The sequence below is a fragment of the Epinephelus fuscoguttatus genome, linkage group LG15 (assembly GCF_011397635.1).
Source record: "Epinephelus fuscoguttatus linkage group LG15, E.fuscoguttatus.final_Chr_v1".
NCBI lineage: Eukaryota > Metazoa > Chordata > Actinopteri > Perciformes > Serranidae > Epinephelus > Epinephelus fuscoguttatus.
This window is the reverse complement of record NC_064766.1, coordinates 42,580,296-42,605,439: the sequence shown is the minus strand read 5'-3', so window position 1 is coordinate 42,605,439 and position 25,144 is coordinate 42,580,296. Positions and strand designations below refer to the sequence as shown.

At 47.5% G+C, this 25,144-nt stretch overlaps 1 protein-coding gene across 50 annotated transcripts; it reads right to left on the bottom strand.

Moving 5' to 3' along the window:
* Nucleotides 1–19: 19 nt before the first annotated feature.
* klhl18 (kelch-like family member 18) lies at nucleotides 20–24,619 on the bottom strand. Of its 50 annotated transcripts, none has more exons than XR_007451143.1 (13): nucleotides 24,467–24,619; nucleotides 16,403–16,533; nucleotides 16,183–16,323; nucleotides 15,803–16,001; nucleotides 14,705–14,865; nucleotides 14,417–14,553; nucleotides 13,866–14,088; nucleotides 13,654–13,758; nucleotides 11,992–12,103; nucleotides 5,121–8,065; nucleotides 4,900–4,962; nucleotides 4,681–4,711; nucleotides 20–4,648 (listed from the first exon to the last, which is right to left on the bottom strand). XR_007451143.1 is itself a non-coding variant. In XM_049599305.1 (10 exons), exons 1-10 carry the CDS (start codon nucleotides 24,593–24,595, stop codon nucleotides 7,679–7,681), a joined length of 1,725 nt encoding a protein of 574 aa, XP_049455262.1. In that variant the 5' UTR covers nucleotides 24,596–24,619; the 3' UTR covers nucleotides 20–7,678. The 50 variants fall into 50 exon arrangements, 1 of the variants encoding a protein (XP_049455262.1); XR_007451144.1 differs by lacking the exon at nucleotides 4,900–4,962 and adding an exon at nucleotides 4,774–4,836; XR_007451158.1 differs by having other exon boundaries at nucleotides 5,692–8,065.
* Nucleotides 24,620–25,144: the final 525 nt, after the last annotated feature.

Genomic DNA, 25,144 nt, shown 5'->3' with positions numbered 1-25,144 from the left:
TTGATTAAAGATCAGATGCTTCAGTGAGGAAACAGCAGCTTCTTTATTGATCCATAAACCTCAGGAAATAAAAACAATCAATCAACAGAAACATCAGTGTCACCGTACGGAGGCTGCAGAGGGCCAAATCAACACCTTCACTTATTAACCACAAATATCAAACAGTTTTTATTGATTATGGATTGATTAAGGTGAGACGTCCCAGGTGAGCTGACATCATGTGACAGTTATTCTTCATATCACCAGCTTCAGAAAATAAAAATATGCAAATCAGGCAGAATCTCATTAAATATTCAGATTTTCAGACATTTCTTAAACAGAAATCTGATTGTTGGATGAAATCAGGTTCAAATTTCTGATTTCGTTTTGTTGCCAAATCAGAGTCAAAGATTGTTATTGAGAGACTTCAGGATATTTTAATCAGAAAACACTGTCCACAGATTTATGTTAAAAAAATGATGTTTGAAGTTACAAACTGTTTTATGAATCGGGCTGTGAATGAAAAACAAACAGTATACAGACATGACGTCAACCTGGACAGTCTGGAGGAAGTGATGTCACAGCTGCTGCGGTGGAGATTATGAGTAAAAAACGTGGAGTGTAAAACTGATTATTCATGGAGCAAAAATGAAACTCTACCTGATACCATGCCACACTGAATCACTCACATTCAGAGTTATCTTTCGTATCGTAAGTTTTCTGAAGCGTTGGCTTTAAATATGCAGATGATGTGACTGAATACTGACTTCTTGCATTCCTGAGCTCAGATGAATACAAATCTTTCACGTGAGGCATCTCATCTGTCACAAACTTTCTGAGTTATCTGGCACGTTCAGCCACATGTCAAGGCCACGTGACAGATTCAAACTCTGACAAGACGCGGGGAGGAAATGAAGACACATACGTGATGGTGAACTGGAATCACCACATAAATGAGTCACAGTAACGCCAGGTCCAGACCGCACGCCATGTTTGTCTGCTCCTACAGGCTCTGTGTCAGATCAGGTGACTGAAGTCATAAAATCTGTCTGTCACTTGGCCAACAGACATGACGGACTACATGTTTGTCATCAGATTATTCTCGTCCTATTATTATTATTATTACTAACTCAGTCTCTGTGTCTGTTCATGTTCCAGCTGAACTGTGACTGTAGTGACATAAAAGCTGTCACCAGATGGGCGGAGCTACATTTGAAGTACTGCATGAAAACTATAACAGTCACTGAATCCTCCACAGGAAGTTCCTGCAAAAGTGTCACAATAAAAGCCTTTTTATAAAATGAAGGGATTCTCTCAGCTTTTAATTTGAAACAGAAACAGGAAGTGTTGAGTGTGAGAATGATAAATGGTGTCTTGTGTTTGAGGGGAACTGCCCATTTGTCCGACCATATTAAACCCATTGTTTAGAAATCATCATGATGCCCTGTGGTTAAGGTCTGGTTAGGTTTAGGCACAAAAACCACTTGGTTAGGGTCAGGAAAAGATCATGGTGTGGGTTAAAATGAAAATGAAAGTGACAAACACATAAGCTGTGAGCCTGCTCCGCCTCAAGCCTTTCCCAGCTGACCCAGAGCCGGTCGCGGTGCACCATCAAGGTAGAAATACGCCAGAAGCCGTTCAGCACCGCGGACCGTCGGACTAATGGGCTGTCAGACAAATGACATGGACCCATGTTTGAGATGCAGCTGGTAGCCTCTGCAGCTGTGCTGAGTAAAGGCCCAGACACTATCTGTGAGTTTGATTCCTTTATATCCTCCATTATGAAGAAAGAACATTCTCTGCTAGCTTGATGCTAATGGCAGTACTCAGCGGGTTGATAAAGTGCCTCTGCTGTTTCCTTTTTCCTCTGTGTGCTAACGTCCCTACAGGAAATATCTAAAAGGCTGGGCTGTTGTTGTCCTACAGTTTCCATGGCAACAGATCGCTCTGTGTTCCTATTGGTCAAAGTGACGGCTGTGACGGGAGAAGTCGTGGAAGACAAAAAGAAAATCAAACATGCTAGGCTTTCTGTTTGGACGTCGTGAGGCGCCCCAAACGTGGCGTCACTTGTCTGCTATGACACACTACACCAGATGAAACCATGGATTATTGTTCATGATCCAGCCGACACCGTACGACACTGCATCAGGCTGTAATTGTGCAGTCTGAACCCGAAATTACAGTCTCCATCCATGTCAGTGAAAACATGGATGCTTCACACACAGAAGATCTATACAATCAGCACAGTTTCAAGATTAGAGTCACCAATTCAGTATCTGACCAAATGTCTCCCCTTCTGTTCCTGAGATATGACGTTAAAACATGATGATGTCACAGTCAAGCTGACCTTTGACCACAAAATTCTCATCAGTTTATTCTTCAGTCTGAGTAGATGTTTGTGTCAAATCTGAAAAAAAAAAAAAATTTAAAAAATACCTCAAGTTATTCTTGAGATATCCTGTTCACAAGGACGGGACGTATGGACGGACGGACTACCTGAAATATAATTCCTCTGCTCTTAGATTTCAGCGGCGGAGATGGATAAAAACACGCCACACATGTCAGAGCTGCGTTACATCATCAGCTACAAAAAAATTAATCTGCTGTGTTGTCACATCACATGGACGATTCTCCACCAAAAGATTTCACTACAACTAAAGTCCAAAACATTCAGGGATTTTTACTAATTCGATGACTTTCCAGGTTTTCCCTGACTGTGGGAACTCTGTGTCGAGTGTGTCTCTCTGCAGCCTCCGATAAACATCACGCCTGATTGGAATTAACATTTGTTCTCACTCAAGGATGTTTCCTCAGGCGCCGCCATCAGACTGACAGGAAGTAACCTTTACCATGCTGATCTTTAGTTTCACTCTGTGTTCAGGACATTGTAACCTTTGTGACATGACAGGAAATGAGGGTCTGATGACATCAGCATCAGGACAGAGTTTTAATACTGCCACACGGATCAGCACAGTTTCCATCAGCTGCGTCTCATCTTATTATGGTCTGTCAGAGACGTGGACATTCAGCAGGACAAAGACATAAGCCTCCACGGCGGGGCGCCACAGAACTCCTTCTCTCTGATGTACGTCCATGAAGAAACAAGAATCCAGTGACAGTGTGATCGTTGATCTGATCGTCAGTCACCTCACTGAGACGACACGTCAACAATCTGACATCACACCTGGCGCCCTTTGTCTCCTGTCATCACTGTTAGCATGTTAACATCTATCAGAGCACCAACCACATTTATCACTTCCTCCATTGTCATAATAAAGGCCTTTACACAGCCGGGGGCATGGCCAATAAACAACGCTGAAATGCAAAATACTCGCCTGCGAATGTTTTGTTTCTAAACTCTTCAGCTCGCTGCTCCAGGCAGACGATGCCAACGTTACAGCGCAGTGTTTGTTGGTTGATTTGGGGACAGTTAAGTGTCTGATAGCTCACTCGTCCTGTTGTTAAACATCCCGCCAAATGATACTTCCTGTTTGTTATGAACTTTGACTCTTGCTAACATGACTTTAGCTCTGCGGCTAACAGCTGGGCCAAATGGTTCTACGAGCTGACGATCTACAGATAACTCCCGTTACTACGTTGTATCTGAGGTTTGTCCTATTCACTGGACCGTTGAACAATGTTTCCATTGCATAAGAACCTCACAGGATGTAATGACTGTTCCAGGTATTAGTCAGACCCTCAGGTGTTAGTGGGGAAACCGAGTTATGGCTTAATTACAAAAAGCATGAAAATATAACTAAATATAACTTTTATTTCTTTGGAAAGTGGGCGTGGTTTAAGACGGACAACTCTGAGGTGTCCATCATCAGAACTGAACGGACTCTGTGAGCATGTCTTACATAATAGTGTAAATGGAAACGATAGAGGATCCAGACCTGAGCCCTGAGGAACCCCACAAGTGATAACTGACAGTGTTAACGGGATGATCATGTGTCAGCAGCTGTCCGCTAACATTTTAGCCTACGCTCTGTTGTATTTAAACACCCTTCCTCTGTTGGACAGTTTCCGCCTCCACGTCGGACATTAACTCCTGACTACAGACACCTCCGAGGACATTAACTCCTGACTACAGACACTTCGGAGGACATTAATCCCTGACTACAGACACCTCTGAGGACATTAACTCCTGACTACAGACACTTCGGAGGACATTAACCCCTGACTACAGACACCTCCGAGGACATTAACTCCTGATCACAGACACCTCCGAGGACATTAACTCCTGACTACAGACACTTCGGAGGACATTAACCCCTGACTACAGACACCTCCGAGGACATTAACTCCTGATCACAAACACCTCCGAGGACATTAACTCCTGACTACGACACCTCCAAGGACATTAACTCATGATCACAGACACCTCGGAGGACATTAACTCCTGATCACAGACACCTCCGAGGACATTAACCCCTGACTACGACACCTCCGAGGACATTAACTCTTGATCACAGACACCTCCGAGGACATTAACTCCTGACTACGACACCTCCGAGGACATTAACTCCTGATCACAAACACCTCGGAGGACATTAACTCCTGACTACGACACCTCCGAGGACATTAACTCCTGACTACAGACACCTCCGAGGACATTAACCCCTGATCACAAACACCTCCGAGGACATTAACCCCTGATCACAAACACCTCCGAGGACATTAACTCCTGATCACAAACACCTCCGAGGACATTAACTCCTGACTACGACACCTCCGAGGACATTAGCCCCTGACTATGACACCTCGGAGGACATTAACCCCTGACTATGACACCTCGGAGGACATTAACCCCTGACTACAGACACCTCCGAGGACATTAACTCCTGACTACGACACCTCGGGGGACATTAACCCCTGACTACAGACACCTCCAAGGACATTAGCCCCTGACTATGACACCTCGGAGGACATTAACCCCTGACTACAGACACCTCCGAGGACATTAACTCCTGACTACGACACCTCAGAGGACATTAACCCCTGACTACGACACCTCGGAGAACATTAACCCCTGATCACAAACACCTCGGAGGACATTAACTCCTGACTACGACACCTCAGAGGACATTAACCCCTGACTACAGACACCTCAGAGGACATTAACCCCTGACTACAGACACCTCCGAGGACATTAACTCCTGACTACGACACCTCGGAAGACATTAACCCCTGACTACAGACACCTCCAAGGACATTAACCCCTGACTACAGACACCTCCGAGGACATTAACCCCTGACTACAGACACCTCCGAGGACATTAACTCCTGACTACAGACACCTCGGAGGACATTAACTTGTGATCACAGACACCTCGGAGGACATTAACTTGTGATCACAGACACCTCGGAGGACATTAACTTGTGATCACAGACACCTCGGAGGACATTAACTCGTGATCACAGACACCTCGGAGGACATTAACTTGTGATCACAGACACCTTGGAGGACATTAACTTGTGATCACAGACACCTCGGAGGACATGATAACTGACAGTGTTAACGGGATGATCATGTGTCAGCAGCTGTCCGCTAACATTTTAGCATAAGCTCTGTTGTATTTAAACACCCTTCCTCTGTTGGACAGTTTCCGCCTCCACGTCGGACATTAACTCCTGACTACAGACACCTCGGAGGACATTAACTCATGATCACAGACACCTCGGAGGACATTAACCCATGACTACAGACACCTCCGAGGACATTAACTCCTGACTACAGACACCTCGGAGGACATTAACCCCTGATCACAGACACCTCAGAGGACATTAACCCCTGACTACGACACCTCGGAGGACATTAACTCCCGACTACAGACACCTCGGAGGACATTAACTCCTGACTACAGACACCTCGGAGGACATTAACTCCTGATCACAGACACCTTGGAGGACATTAACTCATGATCACAGACACCTCGGAGGACATTAACTCCTGACTACAGACACCTCGGAGAACATTAACTCGTGATCACAGACACCTTGGAGGACATTAACTCATGATCACAGACACCTCGGAGGACATTAACCCCTGACTACAGACACCTCTGAGGACATTAACTCCTGACTACAGACACCTCGGAGAACATTAACTCGTGATCACAGACACCTCTGAGGACATTAACTCCTGATCACAGACACCTTGGAGGACATTAACTCCTGATCACAGACACCTCGGAGGACATTAACCCCTGACTACAGACACCTCCGAGGACATTAACCCCTGATTACAGACACCTCCGAGGACATTAACCCCTGATCACAGACACTTCGGAGGACATTAACCCCTGATCACAGACACCTTGGAGGACATTAACTCATGATCACAGACACCTCGGAGGACATTAACCCCTGACTACAGACACCTCCGAGGACATTAACCCCTGATCACAGACACCTTGGAGGACATTAACTCATGATCACAGACACCTCGGAGAACATTAACCCCTGACTACAGACACCTCCGAGGACATTAACTCATGATCACAGACACCTCCGAGGACATTAACCCCTGACTACAGACACCTCAGAGAACATTAACCCCTGATCACAGACACCTTGGAGGACATTAACTCATGATCACAGACACCTCGGAGGACATTAACCCCTGACTACAGACACCTCGGAGGACATTAACTCCTGACTACAGACACCTCCGAGGACATTAACTCATGATCACAGACACCTCGGAGGACATTAACTCCTGACTACAGACACCTCCGAGGACATTAACCCCTGACTACAGACACCTCCGAGGACATTAACCCCTGATCACAGACACCTTGGAGGACATTAACTCACGATCACAGACACCTCTGAGGACATTAACCCCTGACTACAGACACCTCGGAGGACATTAACCCCTGATCACAGACACCTTGGAGGACATTAACTCATGATCACAGACACCTCAGAGGACATTAACCCCTGATCACAGACACCTTGGAGAACATTAACTCCTGATCACAGACACCTCAGAGGACATTAACCCCTGATCACAGACACCTTGGAGAACATTAACTCCTGATCACAGACACCTCGGAGGACATTAACCCCTGACTACAGACACCTTGGAGGACATTAACCCCTGACTACAGACACCTTGGAGGACATTAACCCCTGACTACAGACACCACGGAGGACATTAACCCCTGATTACAGACTCCTCGGAGGACATTAACTTGTGAAACTGTGATGTGTGAGCATCAGTGTGAACGAGCGTCAGTGTGAATGAGCGTCAGTGTGAATGAGTGTCCCCGCTGTGTGAAGGCCTGACGAACACTGCTCACACTGAACTGATGAAACGCAGCAGAAGGAAACACTCAGACGTACCCTTCAAAATAAAGACAGGAGGAGCGGGGGAGGGGGTCTCTGATCGATAAGCACTCGTCCTGTTTCAAGTCAGCAGCTTTGTTCTGAGAGGAAATGACTTCCTGTTTTGGTCCTTTCAGTATAAAATCAATATTCAACATTAATCAGTCAACACGCTCGCTAATTGCACAACGCTAGCAGCCGGAGGCTAGCTCTACTTTTTTCCCATAATCCCACAGGCCCAGCATCAGTGTGCAGGTCTGAGCCCGGCTGTCGTACCGATAAAGCTCAGTGAGCGCCAGCGGAGGGCGCCGGCTCACCGCTTACAGTTGTCAGTAACGTGTCAATCCTCTGCCTCTGATTGGAGGATTTAGGCGGGCTGCAGGGGGATGCAGCCGACCCCGACCCCCCCCTCATGGCAGACCATGGGCGCCATGAAGGTCCAGCGGTTGGTGTCGGGGTTGTACATCTCCATGGAGCTGAGGTTGGACTGTCCGTCATATCCGCCCACTGCGTACAGACGTCCAGACGTAGAGACCAGCGACACTCTGCTGCGCCGTGTGTTCATGGCCACCAGGAGGCTCCACTGCCCCGATGCTGCACTGAACACCTCCGCCCCACTCAGGAAACCCGAGCCATCGTAACCTCCTGCCACGTACATGTGACTGCCCAGAGCCGCCGCCCCATGTCGGCAACGCTTGTTCATCATCGGCTCCGCCTGGTGCCAACGGTTAGTGTGGTGGTTGTAGTACTCCATCTGCAGGACGGGAGGGGGAGTGCAACAAATACTACAGTTATATATTTTTAGTTTAAATACATTTACTCATTTCTATTAAGATATCTTTATATACTACAGTAAACATGTGTGTCAGTGGCGGCTGCTGGTCTTTCAAACAGGGGAGGCTCACTTTAGGTTTACATCATAACGCGTCATATTTTAGCAAGGCAGTAACTTATAAAAGGAACATTTAATTTACGCTGTTTTTCAACCACACTCATGACATAGAACCACAGCAACACACACCTCAGAGATTTTCAGATGGGTTTAAACTCCTGAACTGTACAAACAGTGAAAATGAGCTATATGTTTTATGGAAACACTCTGTCAGAAGACAGGGGTCGCCGATGCTGGTGTGTATTTCCAAAGCGCTGTCAATCACAAAGGGGTTCAGCCTTTTAGACAGTTCCTCCAATCATTATGCAGACACCGAGCGTCCTCTCCTGCCTACCGCTCCATTAGGTCCCAAGGAGGCTGAGCCTTTATCCAATGAGCATCTCTCTTTGCTGCATGAAAAAAACCTGCTCAGCGCTGTCTCATTGGAATGCTTGGAGGCTCCGCATCCACTGTGCTGACACGAGCATGTATGACAGGGAGGTCGCGTTTGAAAACTGGTGACAAACAGCTGACGTTTGAACATCATAGTCACGATGTGAAATGCATCCTAGCGCACGTTTAATGCAATGTAAATTCTTATTTTAATGTAAATTCAATAGTGCATATTTGACCATTTCTTCTATGAAATTTTATGGGAAGTTCAGCCTCCGCTGTTGTCTCAGAACAATCAGCCCTGATGTGTTTGTGTGTGCTGTCCGTACATGCAGTGTGTTTATGGAACAGGCTGACGTCGTCATGACAATATTATAGGAAATATATATTGTGAAGCTGTGATGTTGAAACTTTAATGTTTAAATGTCAGGTGAAAGATGGGGAGTCTGATCCCTGACTCCTCCGGTCCACATGTCCAAGTGTCCTGAGGTGAGATACTGAACCTGACTGAGTTGAGGAGCAGGATGTCACTAACTCGGCCATTCTGGATGTCACTAACTCGGCCATTCTGGATGTCACTAACTCGGCTTCTTCTCCGGAGCCTTTGTGCTCCACTGTCTCTCAGATTAACTCATATCACAGCGGTGCCTGGACAGCGTGACGTGTGTGGTTGTGCTGCTGCCGTGGTCCTGCCAGATGCCTCCTGCTGCTGCTGCCATCATTAGTCATTAGTCATACTTCTACTGTTATTATACACATATGACTATTGTCACACTTGTATACTGCCAGATATTAATACATACTTTCAACATATTGTACCACAGTAGCCAGAACTATAACTATAATATTATTACTTTCATTAATGTTGTTGTAAGCTACTGTCATTACCTGCATCTCTCTCTCTCTCTCTCTCTCTCTCTCTCTGTCTCATTGTGTCATGTGGATTACTGTTAATTTGTTATGCTGATCTGTTCTGTACATCTATTGCACGTCTGTCCGTCCTGGAAGAGGGATCCCTCCTCAGTTGCTCTTCCTGAGGTTTCTACCGTTTTTTCCCCATTAAAGGGTTTTTTTGGGGAGTTTTTCCTGATCAGCTGTGAGGGTCATAAGGACAGAGGGATGTCGTATGCTGTAAAGCCCTGTGAGGCAAATTGTGATTTGTGATATTGGGCTTTATAAATAAAATTGATTGATTGATGTGTGTGAACGAGTGTGAGAAGGAGTGTGTGAACATGTGTGAATGAGTGTGTGAACGAGTGTGTGAATCCGTGTGAACGAGTGTGTGAATGCGTGTGTGAATCCATATGAACGAGTGTGTGAATGAGTGTGTGAATGCGTGTAAATGAGTGTGTGAACGAGTGTGTGAATCCGTGTGAACGAATGTGTGAATGCGTGTGAATCTGTGTGAACGAGTGTGTGAATGAGTGTGAATGTGTGTGTGCACGTGTGAATGAGTGTGAATGAGTGTGTGAACAAGTGTGTGAATGAGTGTGAACGAGTGTGTGAATGCGTGTGAATGAGTGTGAATGAGTGTGTGAACATGAGTGTGAATGAGTGTGAATATGTGAATGCGTGTCAATGAGTGTGTGAATGTGTGTGTGAACGAGTGTGTGAATGTGTGTGTGAACAAGTGTGAACGTGTTTATGAATGAGTGTGTGAATGCGTGTGAATGAGTGTGTGAATGTGAGTGTGAATGAGTGTGTGAACGTGGGTGTGAAAGAGTGTGTGAATGCGTGTGAACGTGTTTATGAATGAGTGTGTGAATGAGTGTGTGAATGTGAGTGTGAATGAGTGTAAACGTGTGTGTGAACGAGTGTGAACGTGTGTGTGAAAGAGTGTGAATGCGTGTGAATGAGTGTGTGAACGTGAGTGTGAATGAGTGTGAACGTGTGTGTGAACGAGTGTGTGAATGAGTGAGTGTGTGAACGAATGTGTGAATGAGTGTGTGAATGCGTGTGAATGAGTGTGAATGAGTGTGTGAACATGAGTGTGAATGAGTGTGAATCCGTGTGAGTATGTGAATGCGTGTCAATGAGTGTGTGAATGTGTGTGTGAACGAGTGTGTGAATGTGTGTGTGAACAAGTGTGAATGTGTTTATGAATGAGTGTGTGAATGCGTGTGAATGAGTGTGTGAATGTGAGTGTGAATGAGTGTGTGAACGTGGGTGTGAAAGAGTGTGTGAATGCGTGTGAACGAGTGTGAACGTGTTTATGAATGAGTGTGTGAATGAGTGTGTGAATGTGAGTGTGAATGAGTGTAAACGTGTGTGTGAACGAGTGTGAACGTGTGTGTGAAAGAGTGTGAATGCATGTGAATGAGTGTGTGAACGTGAGTGTGAATGAGTGTGAACGTGTGTGTGAACGAGTGTGTGAATGAGTGAGTGTGTGAACAAGTGTGAATGAGTGTGAATGTGTGTGTAAACATGTGTGAACAAGTGTGAATGAGTATGTGAACGTGAGTGTGAATGCGTGTGAACGCGAGTGAATGAGTGTGACCGTGTGTGAATGAGTGTGTGAATGAGTGTGAATGTGTGTGAACATGAGTGTGAATGCGTGTGAATGCGTGTGAATGTGTGAACGTGTGTGAATGAGTGTGTGAATGAGTGTGAATGAGTGTGTGAACATGAGTGTGAATGCGTGTGAATGCGTGTGAATGTGTGAACGTATGTGAACGTGAGTGTGAATGCGTGTGAACGCGTGTGAATGAGTGTGTGAATGAGTGTGAATGAGTGTGACCGAGTGTGAATGAGTGTGTGAATGAGTGTGAATGAGTGTGTGAACATGAGTGTGAATGCGTGTGAATGCGTGTGAATGTGTGAACGTGTGTGAATGTGTGTGAATGAGTGTGTGAACGTGTGTGAACGTGTGTGTCTGTGTGTGTGTGTGTGTGTGTGAATGTGTGTGAACGTGAGTGTGAACGTGAGTGTGAACGTGAGTGTGAATGAGTGTGAACGAGTGTGAATGAATGTGAGTGTGTGAACGTGTGTGTGAATGAGTGTGAATGTGTGTGTGTGAACATGTGTGAACAAGTGTGAATGAGTGTGTGAACGTGAGTGTGTGAATGGGTGTGTAAATGAGTGTGTGAACGTGAGTGTGAATGCGTGTGAATGCGTGTGTGAATGAGTGTGTGAATGAGTGTGTGAACGTGAGTGTGAATGCGTGTGAATGAGTGTGTGAATGAGTGTGTGAATGAGTGTGTGAATGAGTATGAATGAGTATGTGAACGTGTGTGTGTGAATACCTGTGAGTGTGTGAACGTGTGGTGTTAAAGCACTCTGATTGGTAAGTAAACTCTGAAGGTGCAGCTTCATTGATCACCCTGACTGCAGGAGTTTATCATGTCCACGTGTTTCTGTGATCGACACTCACAATAACTGATCAGCTGTATTGACCTGTGACAACAATCACAACTCACCGTGTTGAAGATCTGTAAACCATCATGGCCGCCAGAGACAAAGATACGTCCGTCGAACACCGTCACACCTGCAGCACTGCGACTCGCACTCATCTCTGTCATCAGCGTCCACCTGCATAACAACGAGGTCATATTATGTTCATATACACACCTACAGGTTTTAACGACATCTACGGAGGGTGGGGCCCCTGGGTGACATTAATATGGGTCCCCTGGATGACACTGGGTCAAGGCCCCTGGGTGACACTAATGTGGGGCCACTGGATGACACTGGGTCAAGGCCCCTGGGTGACACTAATGTGGGGCCACTGGATGACACTGGGTCAAGGCCCCTGGGTGACACTAATGTGGGGCCCCTGGATGACACTGGGTCAAGGCCCCTGGGTGACACTAATGTGGGGCCACTGGATGACCCTGGGTCAGGGCCCCTGGATGGCGCTAATGTGGGGCCACTGGATGACCCTGGGTCAGGGCCCCTGGATGGCGCTAATGTGGGGCCCGTGGATGACATTGGGCCCGGGCCCATGGGTGATACTGGGTCAGGGCCCATGGGTGACACTAGGTCAGGGCCCATGGGTGACACTGGGTCGGGGCCTGTGGGTGACACTGGGTCGGGGCCCGTGGGTGACACTGGGTAGGGGCCCATGGGTGACACTGGGTCGGGGCCCGTGGGTGACACTGGGTCGGGGCCTGTGGGTGACACTGGGTGGAGGCCCATGGGTGACACTGGGTCGGGGCCCGTGGGTGACACTGGGTCAAGGCCCCTGGGTGACACTAATGTAGGGCCACTAGATGACCCTGGGTCAGGGTCCCCGGATGGCGCTAATGTGGGGCCCGTGGGTGATACTGGGTCAGGGCCCATGGGTGACACTGGGTCAGGGCCCATGGGTGACACTGGGTCGGGGCCTGTGGGTGACACTGGGTCGGGGCCCGTGGGTGACACTGGGTCGGGGCCCGTGGGTGACACTGGGTCGGGGCCCGTGGGTGACACTGGGTCGGGGCCCATGGGTGACACTGGGTCGGGGCCGTGGGTGACACTGGGTCGGGGCCGTGGGTGACACTGGGTCGGGGCCCATGGGTGACACTGGGTCGGGGCCCGTGGGTGACACTGGGTCGGGGCCCGTAGGTGACACTGGGTCGGGGCCCGTGGGTGACACTGGGTCGGGGCCCGTAGGTGACACTGGGTCAGGGCCCATGGTGACACTGGGTCGGGGCCTGTGGGTGACACTGGGTCGGGGCCCGTGGGTGACACTGGGTCGGGGCCCGTGGGTGACACTGGGTCGGGGCCGTGGGTGACACTGGGTCGGAGCCCGTGGGTGACACTGGGTCGGGGCCCATGGGTGACACTGGGTCGGGGCCGTGGGTGACACTGGGTCGGGGCCGTGGGTGACACTGGGTCGGGGCCGTGGGTGACACTGGGTCGGGGCCCATGGGTGACACTGGGTCGGGGCCCGTGGGTGACACTGGGTCGGGGCCCGTAGGTGACACTGGGTCGGGGCCCGTGGGTGACACTGGGTCGGGGCCCGTAGGTGACACTGGGTCAGGGCCCATGGTGACACTGGGTCGGGGCCCGTGGGTGACACTGGGTTGGGGCCCGTGGGTGACACTGGGTCGGGGCCCATGATGACACTGGGTCGGGGCCCCTGCTGTCAGGTGACTCACCTGTCGGTCTCTGGAGAGTAACACTCTACAGAGTTGAGAGATGATTTTCCGTCGTAGCCGCCGCAGACGTAGATATGTCCATCAATCACAACCGTTCCCATGGCGCTGAAGAAGACAACTTGTTATTCACACTGTGCTGTTTCAGTGCATTGATTAGAGTTTTGATAAATATTGATCAGAGTATTGATCTGCGCATCAGTCGGGGTGCTGACCTGCGCTGGCTGTTCATGCTCGACACGCGTGTCCAGCTGTCTGTCTCGGGATTGTAAACCTCCACTGTGCTGAGTCGTGATTGGCCGTCGTATCCACCGATGGCGTACAGCAACCCATTAACAACAGCCACGCCCACTCTGCTGCGAGCCGTCCTCATTGGCTGACATCGTTCCCAGAAGTTGCCGATTGGATCAAACACTTCCACCACGTTTAACGAGTCACCTGAAGAAAGACACTGTCAGCTGAGGACCAATCAAATATCTGCAGTGACATCACACTAGCTGTGATTGGTCAGTCTGAACTGAACCTCGGAGTACATCACCACCCACTTCTGTCAACAACCAATCAGCAGCCTCCTCAGCTGTAGGAAGACTTTCAAAATGAGAGTCCTGTTATCATGACTGAGCTTCTGGTGTCAGTCTGAATTGGATTTTCACAATAAAAGCTCAGTTATTCCAAGTTCAACAGGAGGATGTTTGTCTTCATTACTGGGATTCTAAGGCCAATCACGACTCAGCTCTTGAGACAGATCGACAGGTGAGTGGTGTACCTGAGCTGTTAAGTCCTCCCACAGCGTAGATAAGTCCTGTGATGGACGTGCAGCACCTCTGTCTGGTCTTAAAGGCGGGCAGGTGAGGACGACGCTCCGGCATCAGGTGGAAATCTTTGGCTTCATCCACTAGATCTCTGACAGGAAACGGGAAACACCGCATTTTTAGTTTCTGAAACATTCTCACTCTTTTCTTTCAACACTTTCAGTCAATAACAAGGAGCAAGCATGAGTGACATCATCATCACCATCACATCACCATCATCATCATCATCGTCGTCGTCTCACCTGCATTTATGGCAGCAGCGTACAAGTTCGTCCTGCTGGACTCGGTCTGACAGGAACTGAGGTCGACAGAGAGGAAGTCTGATCTTTGACAGCAGCTCCGGCAGGAGAGACTCCCTCAGGTCCCGGTCATGATGAACCCAGGCCAGCACCGCCTCAAACACCTGAACAGGTACCACACATTCAACACACCTCAGACACCTGCACAGGTACCACACATTCAACACGCCTCAGACACCTGCACAGGTACCACACATTCAACACGCCTCAGACACCTGAACAGGTACCACACATTCAACACGCCTCAGACACCTGAACAGGTACCACACATTCAACACGCCTCAAACACCTGAACAGGTACCACACATTCAACACGCCTCAGACACCTGAACAGGTACCACACATTCAACACGCCTCAGACACCTGCACAGGTACCACACATTCAACACGCCTCAGACACCTGAACAGGTACCACACATTCAACACGCCTCAGACACCTGCACAGGTACCACACATTCAACACACCTGAACAGGTACCACACATTCAACACGCCTCAGACACCTGCACAGGTACCACACATTCAATGCGCCTCAGACACCTGCACATGTACCACATTCAACACACCTCAGACACCTGAACAGGTACCACACATTCAACACGCCTCAGACACCTGCACAGGTACCACACATTCAACACGCCTCAGACACCTGAACAGGTACCACACATTCAACACGCCTCAGACACCTGCACAGGTACCACACATTCAATGCGCCTCAGACACCTGTACAGGTACCACACATTCAACACACCTCAGACACCTGAACAGGTACCACACATTCAACACGCCTCAGACACCTGCACAGGTACCACACATTCAACACGCCTCAGACACCTGAACAGGTACCACACATTCAACACGCCTCAGACACCTGCACAGGTACCACACATTCAACACGCCTCAGACACCTGAACAGGTACCACACATTCAACACACCTCAGACACCTGCACAGGTACCACACATTCAACACACCTCAGACACCTGCACAGGTACCACACATTCAACAGGTGTGTTTGTCTCTTGTTGTCTCAGGTGTCTCACCTGTTCCTCTGCTTTGATGTTGAGCTCGTCACAGCCCACGAGCTCCAGCACCTCCTCTGTCCTCAGACCCAGAAACTCGTCGGACACAGAAACTTCCACAAAGTGCTGATGGAGGAAGGTGTTGGCTGAGTCGTACAGAGTCGTGCACATCATGGTCTCTGCAAACTGACGCACGCCAAGACAGTTCTTTGGATGTAACCTGGACACCACAGACAGAGAGACAGACAGACAGACAGACATTTCCATCAGTTTTCAGATCTTGTTTCTGAGTGTGAGGGTTTGATGTGTCGGCCATATTTTACAGAGTCTCATGAATTAAACTAAACTGACACTTTAAGGATTCAGAGTGTACTGAGCGTGTGCGGTGGCGTGTAACTAACCTCTCCTGCAGGAAGGAGCAGCAGGCATCTTTCACATTCTGCAGCTGCAGGAAGCTGGAGCCAATCAGAAGAGCCTGAACGTTCTGCTGGTCGATGGCAACATGGCCGCTGTACGCAAAGTTTATCAGAGCCTCCAGGGCGCTGCAGGGAGACAGGGATGGGTTACACTGGTTTCAGACTGGTCTCTTTTTAAACTGGTCTCAAACTGGTCTATGGTTACCTGGGGTCCATGCCCTGCATCAGGATCTCGTCCTGTTTACACTCGACCATGTCGTTGGTGAACATGGCGTGGAAGTATGGGATGGAGGCCGCCAGCACGATCCGGTGAGCACTGAACTTATGATCCCCGACCTGCAGAGAGGACGACACAACGTTATCATAGTGTTCTCACCTGTTACCTGAGCGTGGGTGGGGTCTGCATCTTCATACCTTCTTGACAGGTTACTGGAGTGTGTGACAGGATTTATGGTAAAAATAAAAACATCAGAGCTGTGACAGGAGTTGCTGCATCATGTGACGTGTGACGCCGTCTCATCTGCACGGCGGTGTTTATACAGGTGGTTCACTATGTTTGTCCCAGAGCTCAATGAACTCCCCGTCAGGAGCAGAGGCGTGTTTCTATTTCACCTTCGCTCCTTTAACATTATCTTCACCACTCACAGCCACCATCATTCTCAGCTCAGCTGCCTGTTCGACCAGTGCACACTGACCTCTGGTGGTTCAGCTGTAAACTACAAATGTCATCTTCATACAGCGTCTGTGTATCAGTTTCACAGCGAGAGGACGAGACGAGTGCCTGTGTTTATACAGGACAGAAAATGATAACTTCTAAATACCTTCAGTCCACCCTGATACTGAACAAGACCACTGCTCACCTGACTGTGTTTTATGTACTGAACACACCTGCTCACCTGACTGTGTTTTATGTACTGAACACACCTGCTCACCTGACTGTGTTGTGTGTTGTAGGTTTTACGTCATCAGCTGCAGACTCAGCAGGTTGAATTCAGGGTCATAAGAGGATTAACCTGCAGGGTGATGTTGCTGCAGCGCTGTGTACAGGTCAGTTTACTGACAGTGAAGGCATCATCTCAGGTCATGTGATCAGAGTGTCATACATGTTAGAAATAACCCCTGGCTGTGATGGTTCATGTTCTCACACTGAGGTGTTTCGATCAGTATGGCGACATTCGGAGCACCAGTCCCACCTGGAAACTTTGAGCCATGCACAGTTAGCAACATGTGCTGAGGTTAGCACAACATCTGATTGGCAGTCAGTCACACTACAAAGAGAGCCAATGAAATGACAGGTCTGGAGAACCCGCCTCCGGGCTCAGGACTATCTGCAACATGATCTGGTCACTCCTTTTTTTCCATCATAATAACCATACATATAGTTCATATTTTCTATAAATTTTCAATGACCACCCTGTGGTTGTATGACTCCGCCCACCAGTCCAGTGTCTCTGACAGTCTCCATCCATGTCAGTGAAAACATGGATGCTTCACACACAGAAGATCTATACAATCAGCACAGTTTCAAGATTAGAGTCACCAATTCAGTATCTGACCAAATGTCTCCCCTTCTGTTCCTGAGATATGACGTTAAAACATGATGACGTCACAGTCAAGCTGACCTTTGACCACAAAATTCTCAGCAGTTTATTCTTCAGTCTGAGAGGACGTTTGTGCCAAATTTAAAGAAACTCCCCCGAGGCGTTCTTAAGATATCGTGTTCAAAAGGATGGGACAGACAGACAACCTGAGGACGGATCTGTCTTCTATGTCTCTTCCTGAGGTTAAACGGTTTTTCCTGATCAGCTGTGAGGGTCCAAAGGACAGAGGGTTGAGGTCTGCTGTAAAACCTCTGACACACACATACACATACATACATACATATATATATATATGTATATATATATATATATATATATATATATATATATATTTAAGCAATATCACACTCGAGCTCGTGATGTTGTACTGTGATATCGTCACGGCTGTGATTCGGTTGTAGGCACGAGGCCGCAGGCCAACAGTTCAACAACAGTTAAAATGGCGATGCTGAGTAAGAAAATGTTGAAGAAAGGTGACAAAATAGATTATTTACGTATTTTATTTTCCTCCGCCAACAAAAACAGTCCCCCCCCCCAACATTATTTTTTTAGGGTGTGTCTATCAATCGCCATTGCGACTCTACAGTAACCTCACATGGCCTAGTCAGAGTAACATACCGATGCCCACTGACTGTCATGATCTCCCTCACTGAAAGTCCCGCATCTGACAGTTTCTGGATGGCAGTGGCCCTGAGGCTGTGATTGGTGTAAACAGTTTGTGTCCCCGCCTCCTTGCACATCTTCGGGAGCATCTGTGCAAGTGTGTTAACTCCCAGTGGAGCTGCAGTGTACCAGACGTTGTCTGTGGGGGCTGCTGTCATTTTAGGTTTTAGGTAGAGGGCTTTCGCATCTGGTGGGATTTTGCTGAGGTATTTAAGTAGGGAAGCAACTGGGCAGAGGTGGTTTTCTGGCTCCTCATACATGGCACCTCTCCTGTTTTCTCTGTCTCTCTCCAACGGGTCTTTATGATTTTTAGTTTCCTCATTGAAGGACAAGGTGAAATATTTGGCACCGTTTTCATCCGTTTTTAACACGAAAGAGTCGGGTTTAGGGCCCTGTTCCCCTCCTTCCCTCGCCGTCCAAAATGTAATTGGAGATCGTACCAGACTTTGTTTAGCAGACCTTTTGGATTGTCTGGCCGCAGCGCAGCAGAGTGCGTTAGGATGAGCTGATCCTCAGGTGTAATAGTGGCATGGTGTGTTGTTCTGTCCTTCCCAGCTCTCCTAATCTGTTTAACCACTCCCTTAAACACATTATTCTCTTGTGTGAACTCTGCGTCTTGTATTATGTTCCATGACCGGCTGATAGGAGGCTCGTTAATGTAACGGTTTAAACCGGCGCGCAGTTCGACATAACTACTTATCCCGTAAAGCTCTCCTTTGGTGGTGCGCACTGATCCATAAAACTGCCTCAAAACTTCATTCAGTTCTGCCTTCTCGATGGACTGGAAATTGATGTCGATTGATGTCACACGCAGCCAAGTTTGGAAACAGTTGACAGCCCATAATGTCTGCCTAACGGTGTTCGCCTCATTCTTGGTTTTCTCCAGTTCGTCCAGTTCAGCTGATGAAACTATGGCAAACCTGGATGTTGGCACAGCCCCAGCTGGATTTTGCTTCCCTTTTCCCTCATCCTCATCTGATGACCACTCGTTATTAAGTTCAAAACTAATATTTTTAAGAAAATCCATGTTTTCTCTGAAGACCACTCCTTAAATGTCACTTGAGCGCAGCAATAGTTAGAATGCTGCCATGGCAACGCGTCAGCATCGATCAGCTGTTTGATGCGGAGTAATACATTCAGAGAGTGAACAAACTGTGATGTTATACTCTAATATCATCACGTGTTGAATGTCTCTTGGCCAATCAAATTGCTTCAAATTGCTTGGCTGGAACTAACTGTTGTATAAATATACACACACACACACACACACATATATACATATATATATATATATATATATATATATATATATACATATTTTTCCCTCAAATATTGTTGACAAATCTGTCTAAATCTGTGTTAGTGAGCACTTCTCCTTTGCCGAGATAATCCATCCCACCTCACAGGTGTGGCATATCAAGATGCTGATTAGACAGCATGATTATTGCACAGGTGTGCCTTAGGCTGGCCACAATAAAAGGCCACTCTGAAATGTGCAGTTTTGCTTTATTGGGGGGGTGGGTCAGAAAACCAGTCAGTATCTGGTGTGACCACCATTTGCCTCAAGCAGCGCAACACATCTCCTTCGCATAGAGTTGATCAGGTTGTTGATTGTGGCCTGTGGAATGTTGGTCCACTCCTCTTCAATGGCTGTACGGAGTTGCTGGATATTGGCAGGAACTGGAACACGCTGTCCTATACGCCGATCCAGAGCATCCCAAACATGCTCAATGGGTGACATGTCCGGTGAGTATGCTGGCCATGCAAGAACTGGGATGCTTCCAGGAATTGTGTACAGATCCTTGCAACATGGGGCCGTGCATTATCATGCTGCAACATGAGGTGATGGTCGTGGATGAATGGCACAACAATGGGCCTCAGGATCTCGTCACGGTATCTCTGTGCATTCAAAATGCCATCAATAAAATGCACCTGTGTTCGTTGTCCATAACATATGCCTGCCCAAACCATAACCCCACCGCCACCATGGGCCACTCGATCCACAACGTTGACATCAGCAAACCGCTCACCCACATGACGCCTCACATGCTGTCTGCCATCTGCCCTGAACAGTGAAAACCAGGATTCATCCGTGAAGAGAACACCTCTCCAACATGCCAGACGCCATCGAATGTGAGCATTTGCCCACTCAAGTCGGTTACGACGACGAACTGCAGTCAGGTCGAGACCCCGATGAGGACGACGAGCATGCAGACGAGCTTCCCTGAGACGGTTTCTGACAGTTTGTGCAGAAATTCTTTGGTTATGCAAACCGATTGTTGCAGCAGCTGTCCGGGTGGCTGGTCTCAGACGATCTTGGAGGTGAACATGCTGGATGTGGAGGTCCTGGGTTGGTGTGGTTACACGTGGTCTGCGGTTGTGCTGCCGGTTCGATGTACTGCCAAATTGTCTGAAACACCTTTGGAAACGGCTTATGGTAGAGAAATGAACACTGAATTCACGGACAACAGCTCTGGTGGACATTCCTGCACTCAGCATGCCAATTGCACGCTCCCTCAAAACTTGCGACATCTGTGGCATTGTGCTGTGTGATAAAACTGCACATTTCAGAGTGGCCTTTTATTGTGGCCAGCCTAAGGCACACCTGTGCAATAATCATGCTGTCTAATCAACATCTTGATATGCCACACCTGTGAGGTGGGATGGATTATCTCGGCAAAGGAGAAGTGCTCACTAACACAGATTTAGACAGATTTGTGAACAATATTTGAGGGAAATGGTCTTTTGTGTGTATAGAAAATGTTTTAGATCTTTGAGTTCAGCTCATGAAAAATGGGAACAAAAACAAAAGTGTTGCGTTTATATTTTTGTTCAGTGTATGTATATGTGTGTGTGTATATATATATATATATATATATATACACACACACACATATGTATGTATAAATACATATTAGGCCTGAGATCAAATTGTATATTGGCGATTGGAGGGTTGCCAGGCGATTTGCTGGATATCAAGTCGATTGTGAAAAAAAAAAGAAAAAACGGCGCTCTACCGTGCATTAAGAGATGTTTTCTTGCGGACATACATGACTGTCAGAGAAGCCCCGTTTACAAACAGACCTACAATCCATCTCCTCTCTCTCTCTCTTCTCAGCGGAGGGTGACCTGTCAGCCCTGCACTGACAGTGACAGGGTGCATCTCTTTGATCTGAAGTGACACAGAGCGTTTGCTCATGCTTCGGGGTCGTTCAATAGAGTAACTGCAAATAAATATTGTTTTAATGTGTAACTACTGAAATGTTCACAAGGGCTTTCATAAATTCCTACAATGTTGCAGCACTGCCGCCTTTGCAGGTTAAAAGTTAATAACAGCGACTTGAAGTGAGGAGGAGCAACACGTCTCCGGCTTGTCGACACCACTGTGCTGACAAGCCAGAGATGCTCACTTGTGCATATGATGGAAAATATTAAAATAACGTCATTATAACACAAAAAATATAAAAATGCGGTGGCGTTTTTCCTTGCAACCAAAGCCACAGCAGTGTCAGTGTTGGCTGCCATGCTGACTGGTAGTGATCAACGCAAGACATGTGCCAAGGCCGTAACCCCCCACCCCCCTTGGCAATTTAATCGTGTATTAGCAATCTAGAGCAATGACAATCCACAATATGAAATTTCAAGGCAATCGCACAGCCCAAATATATAGATATATAATGACTTCACTGATACACCACGTTCAGGATAGATTAATGTCATGTGGCTTTACAACAGCTCGTATGGGGATTCTGACATAATACATGCATCATCATGTGTACAGATCCAGTGGCATATAGCCCACATGTAATGTCACTGTAGAACTGCTGTACATCAAATGACCAGCAGATGTCAGTACTCCTAAATGAGCTGTTAGAAGGGACTTCATCACACCATCACTATAGCTGTCCTGTCACACACACACAGTGTCAGCACTGTTCCTACCTGTCCTGTCACACACACAGTGTCAGCACTGTTCCTACCTGTCCTGTCACACACACACAGTGTCAGCACTGTTCCTACCTGTCCTGTCACACACACACAGTGTCAGCACTGTTCCTACCTGTCTTGTCACACACACAGTGTCAGCACTGTTCCCACCTGTCCTGTCACACACAGTGTCAGCACTGTTCCCACCTGTCCTGTCACACACACACACACAGTGTCAGCACTCTTTCTACCTGTCTTGTCACACACAGTGTCAGCACTGTTCCCACCTGTCCTGTCACACACAGTGTCAGCACTGTTCCTACCTGTCCTGTCACACACAGTGTCAGCACTGTTTCTACCTGTCCTGTCACACACACAGTGTCAGCACTGTTTCTACCTGTCCTGTCACACACAGTGTCAGCACTGTTCCTACCTGTCTTGTCACACACACAGTGTCAGCACTGTTCCCACCTGTCCTGTCACACACAGTGTCAGCACTGTTCCTACCTGTCTTGTCACACACACAGTGTCAGCACTGTTCCTACCTGTCCTGTCACACACAGTGTCAGCACTGTTCCCACCTGTCCTGTCACACACACAGTGTCAGCACTGTTCCCACCTGTCCTGTCACACACAGTGTCAGCACTGTTCCTACCTGTCTTGTCACACACACAGTGTCAGCACTGTTCCTACCTGTCCTGTCACACACAGTGTCAGCACTGTTCCCACCTGTCCTGTCACACACACAGTGTCAGCACTGTTCCCACCTGTCCTGTCACACACAGTGTCAGCACTGTTTCTACCTGTGCTGTCACACACACAGTGTCAGCACTGTTCCTACCTGTGCTGACATCTCACAGGTGTGATGTCTCTGCTCCTCGCCCCTTTAATACAGGACGGGTGAGGCAGAGTGATGGCGTGGCATTGCCACCTTGACAGGGCGCAGTAAAAGTGTGTGATGTTTGCAGGTGTTTGATGACTCGTCTTCACGGGTCACAACATGAATCTCATCTCAGGAAATCACTCACAGCTGAGTCACATGACATCACCTTCATGCCGATCAATCTTTACTTCCTGGTCTGCTGAAAGACTGTGACGATGCGTTCAATCGATGAACTCATCACACCCACAGCTGGAAGGTAACTGAGTACATTTACTCAAGTACTGTGCCTCACTATACATGTAGAGTACCTGTACCACCCAACAGTCAATGTCAATGTCTCTCACACACACACACACACACACACACACACACACACACGCACACAGTATAACAGTCCTCAGAGTTCAACATGTACAGCTGGAAACGTAGCTACACCTCAGTGCAGCTTCATCCAACACACACTTTACTTCAGGCTGCTGAGAGTACTTGTGTACTTTTACTTCAGTCTGCTGAAAGTACTTGTGTACTTTTACTTCAATCTGCTGAGTACTTGTGTACTTTTACTTCAATCTGCTGTTAGTACTTGTGTACTTTTACTTCAATCTGCTGAGTACTTGTGTACTTTTACTTCAATCTGCTGTTAGTACTTGTGTATTTTTACTTCAGGCTGCTGATAGTACTTGTGTACTTTTACTTTTCCCAAATTCAGATACTTTTACTGCAGTACAGGTTGGAAGGCAGTACTTTTGCGTGCAGTGAAGTATTTTTAGTGTGGTGTTGGTACTTTTACTGCTGCTGGTAATACACACTTTTACTTGTAGCAGAGTACTTGTACACGGTGGTACTTTTACTGCAGTAACGTATCTGAGTATTTGTCTTTTCACTGTCAACAGAAGCAGACAGTTCCCATCACCTGTCAGCCTGTAACCCTCCGCGGCAGCTCAGCGGTACAAAGTAGGACCCACTCTGGGTTTAAAACACCGGAAACACCTGCTGTCTGATCACCATGACAACGTGACAGGGTCTCAGGTGTTTCCGGTGTGCGGCGGGTCAAAGGTCAGCTGACTTAGCTTTAATGAACCTGTATGACGTTTTAATAATCCGCTGTTAGCTTGTGTTAGCATGTTGTTAGCTCGGCTAGCTGCTAGCTGCTAGCCTGCAGGCTAACTGGAGCCTCGAGCGCCGTCAGTTTTACCTTGAGCGTGACATCACAGAGTTTCCCCTGACGTCGGATCTCCTCCATGACGACATAGCCTCGTGCCGGCAGGTCGTGCACTGAGAAGTGAACTAAATCCTCGAGCTCTTCGCACAGAACGTCTCCCATCGTCGGCACGAGCGGCGGAGCGGCGCGGACTGAGCCCAGCGAGCCGCCGTACAACACCGACACATTCGGTCACCACCTTCAAAATAAAACTCACCGTTTTGTCAATTTTATTCCTACAGCACATTTCATACGTCAAACATGAACTCAATGTTTTCAAAATACATCATACATGATCAACATAAAACATCATAGAAGATAATAAATCATTACATGTATTAATCAAAATAAGAAGATAAATATCATGATTCTTTACTAACACTAATAGTAATAACACTAATGAGTAAAACAAATAAAAACCGAACTACAAGCTTGTGAAAAAAAGATCCGTTTTAAGTTTTTAAAAAGAGAGCAGTGTTGGAGCAGACCGGAAATCACGTGGAGGACTCAGAGAGCAGCACCATGATGAGCTGATGACAGGTATCACTTCAGACCTCCTCAGGTCATTTCTTACATTCAGACAATTATTTTAAATTTTAAAACTTTATTAAATTGTTTGTTTAAATATGTAAATGAGACACAATCTCATTAAATATATAGTTTTTGTATAAA

Bases quoted from the DNA above. Each gene is read 5' to 3' on its own strand.
- klhl18 (XM_049599305.1), bottom strand. From the start codon at position 24,595: ATGGGAGACGTTCTGTGCGAAGAGCTCGAGGATTTAGTTCACTTCTCA. The intron at 16,324-16,402 runs GTAACCATAGAC...GTCTCCCTGCAG, and splicing joins ATGCAGGGCATGGACCCCAG to CGCCCTGGAGGCTCTGATAA. The intron at 13,759-13,865 runs GTCAGCACCCCG...TGTCTTCTTCAG, and splicing joins AGCATGAACAGCCAGCGCAG to CGCCATGGGAACGGTTGTGA.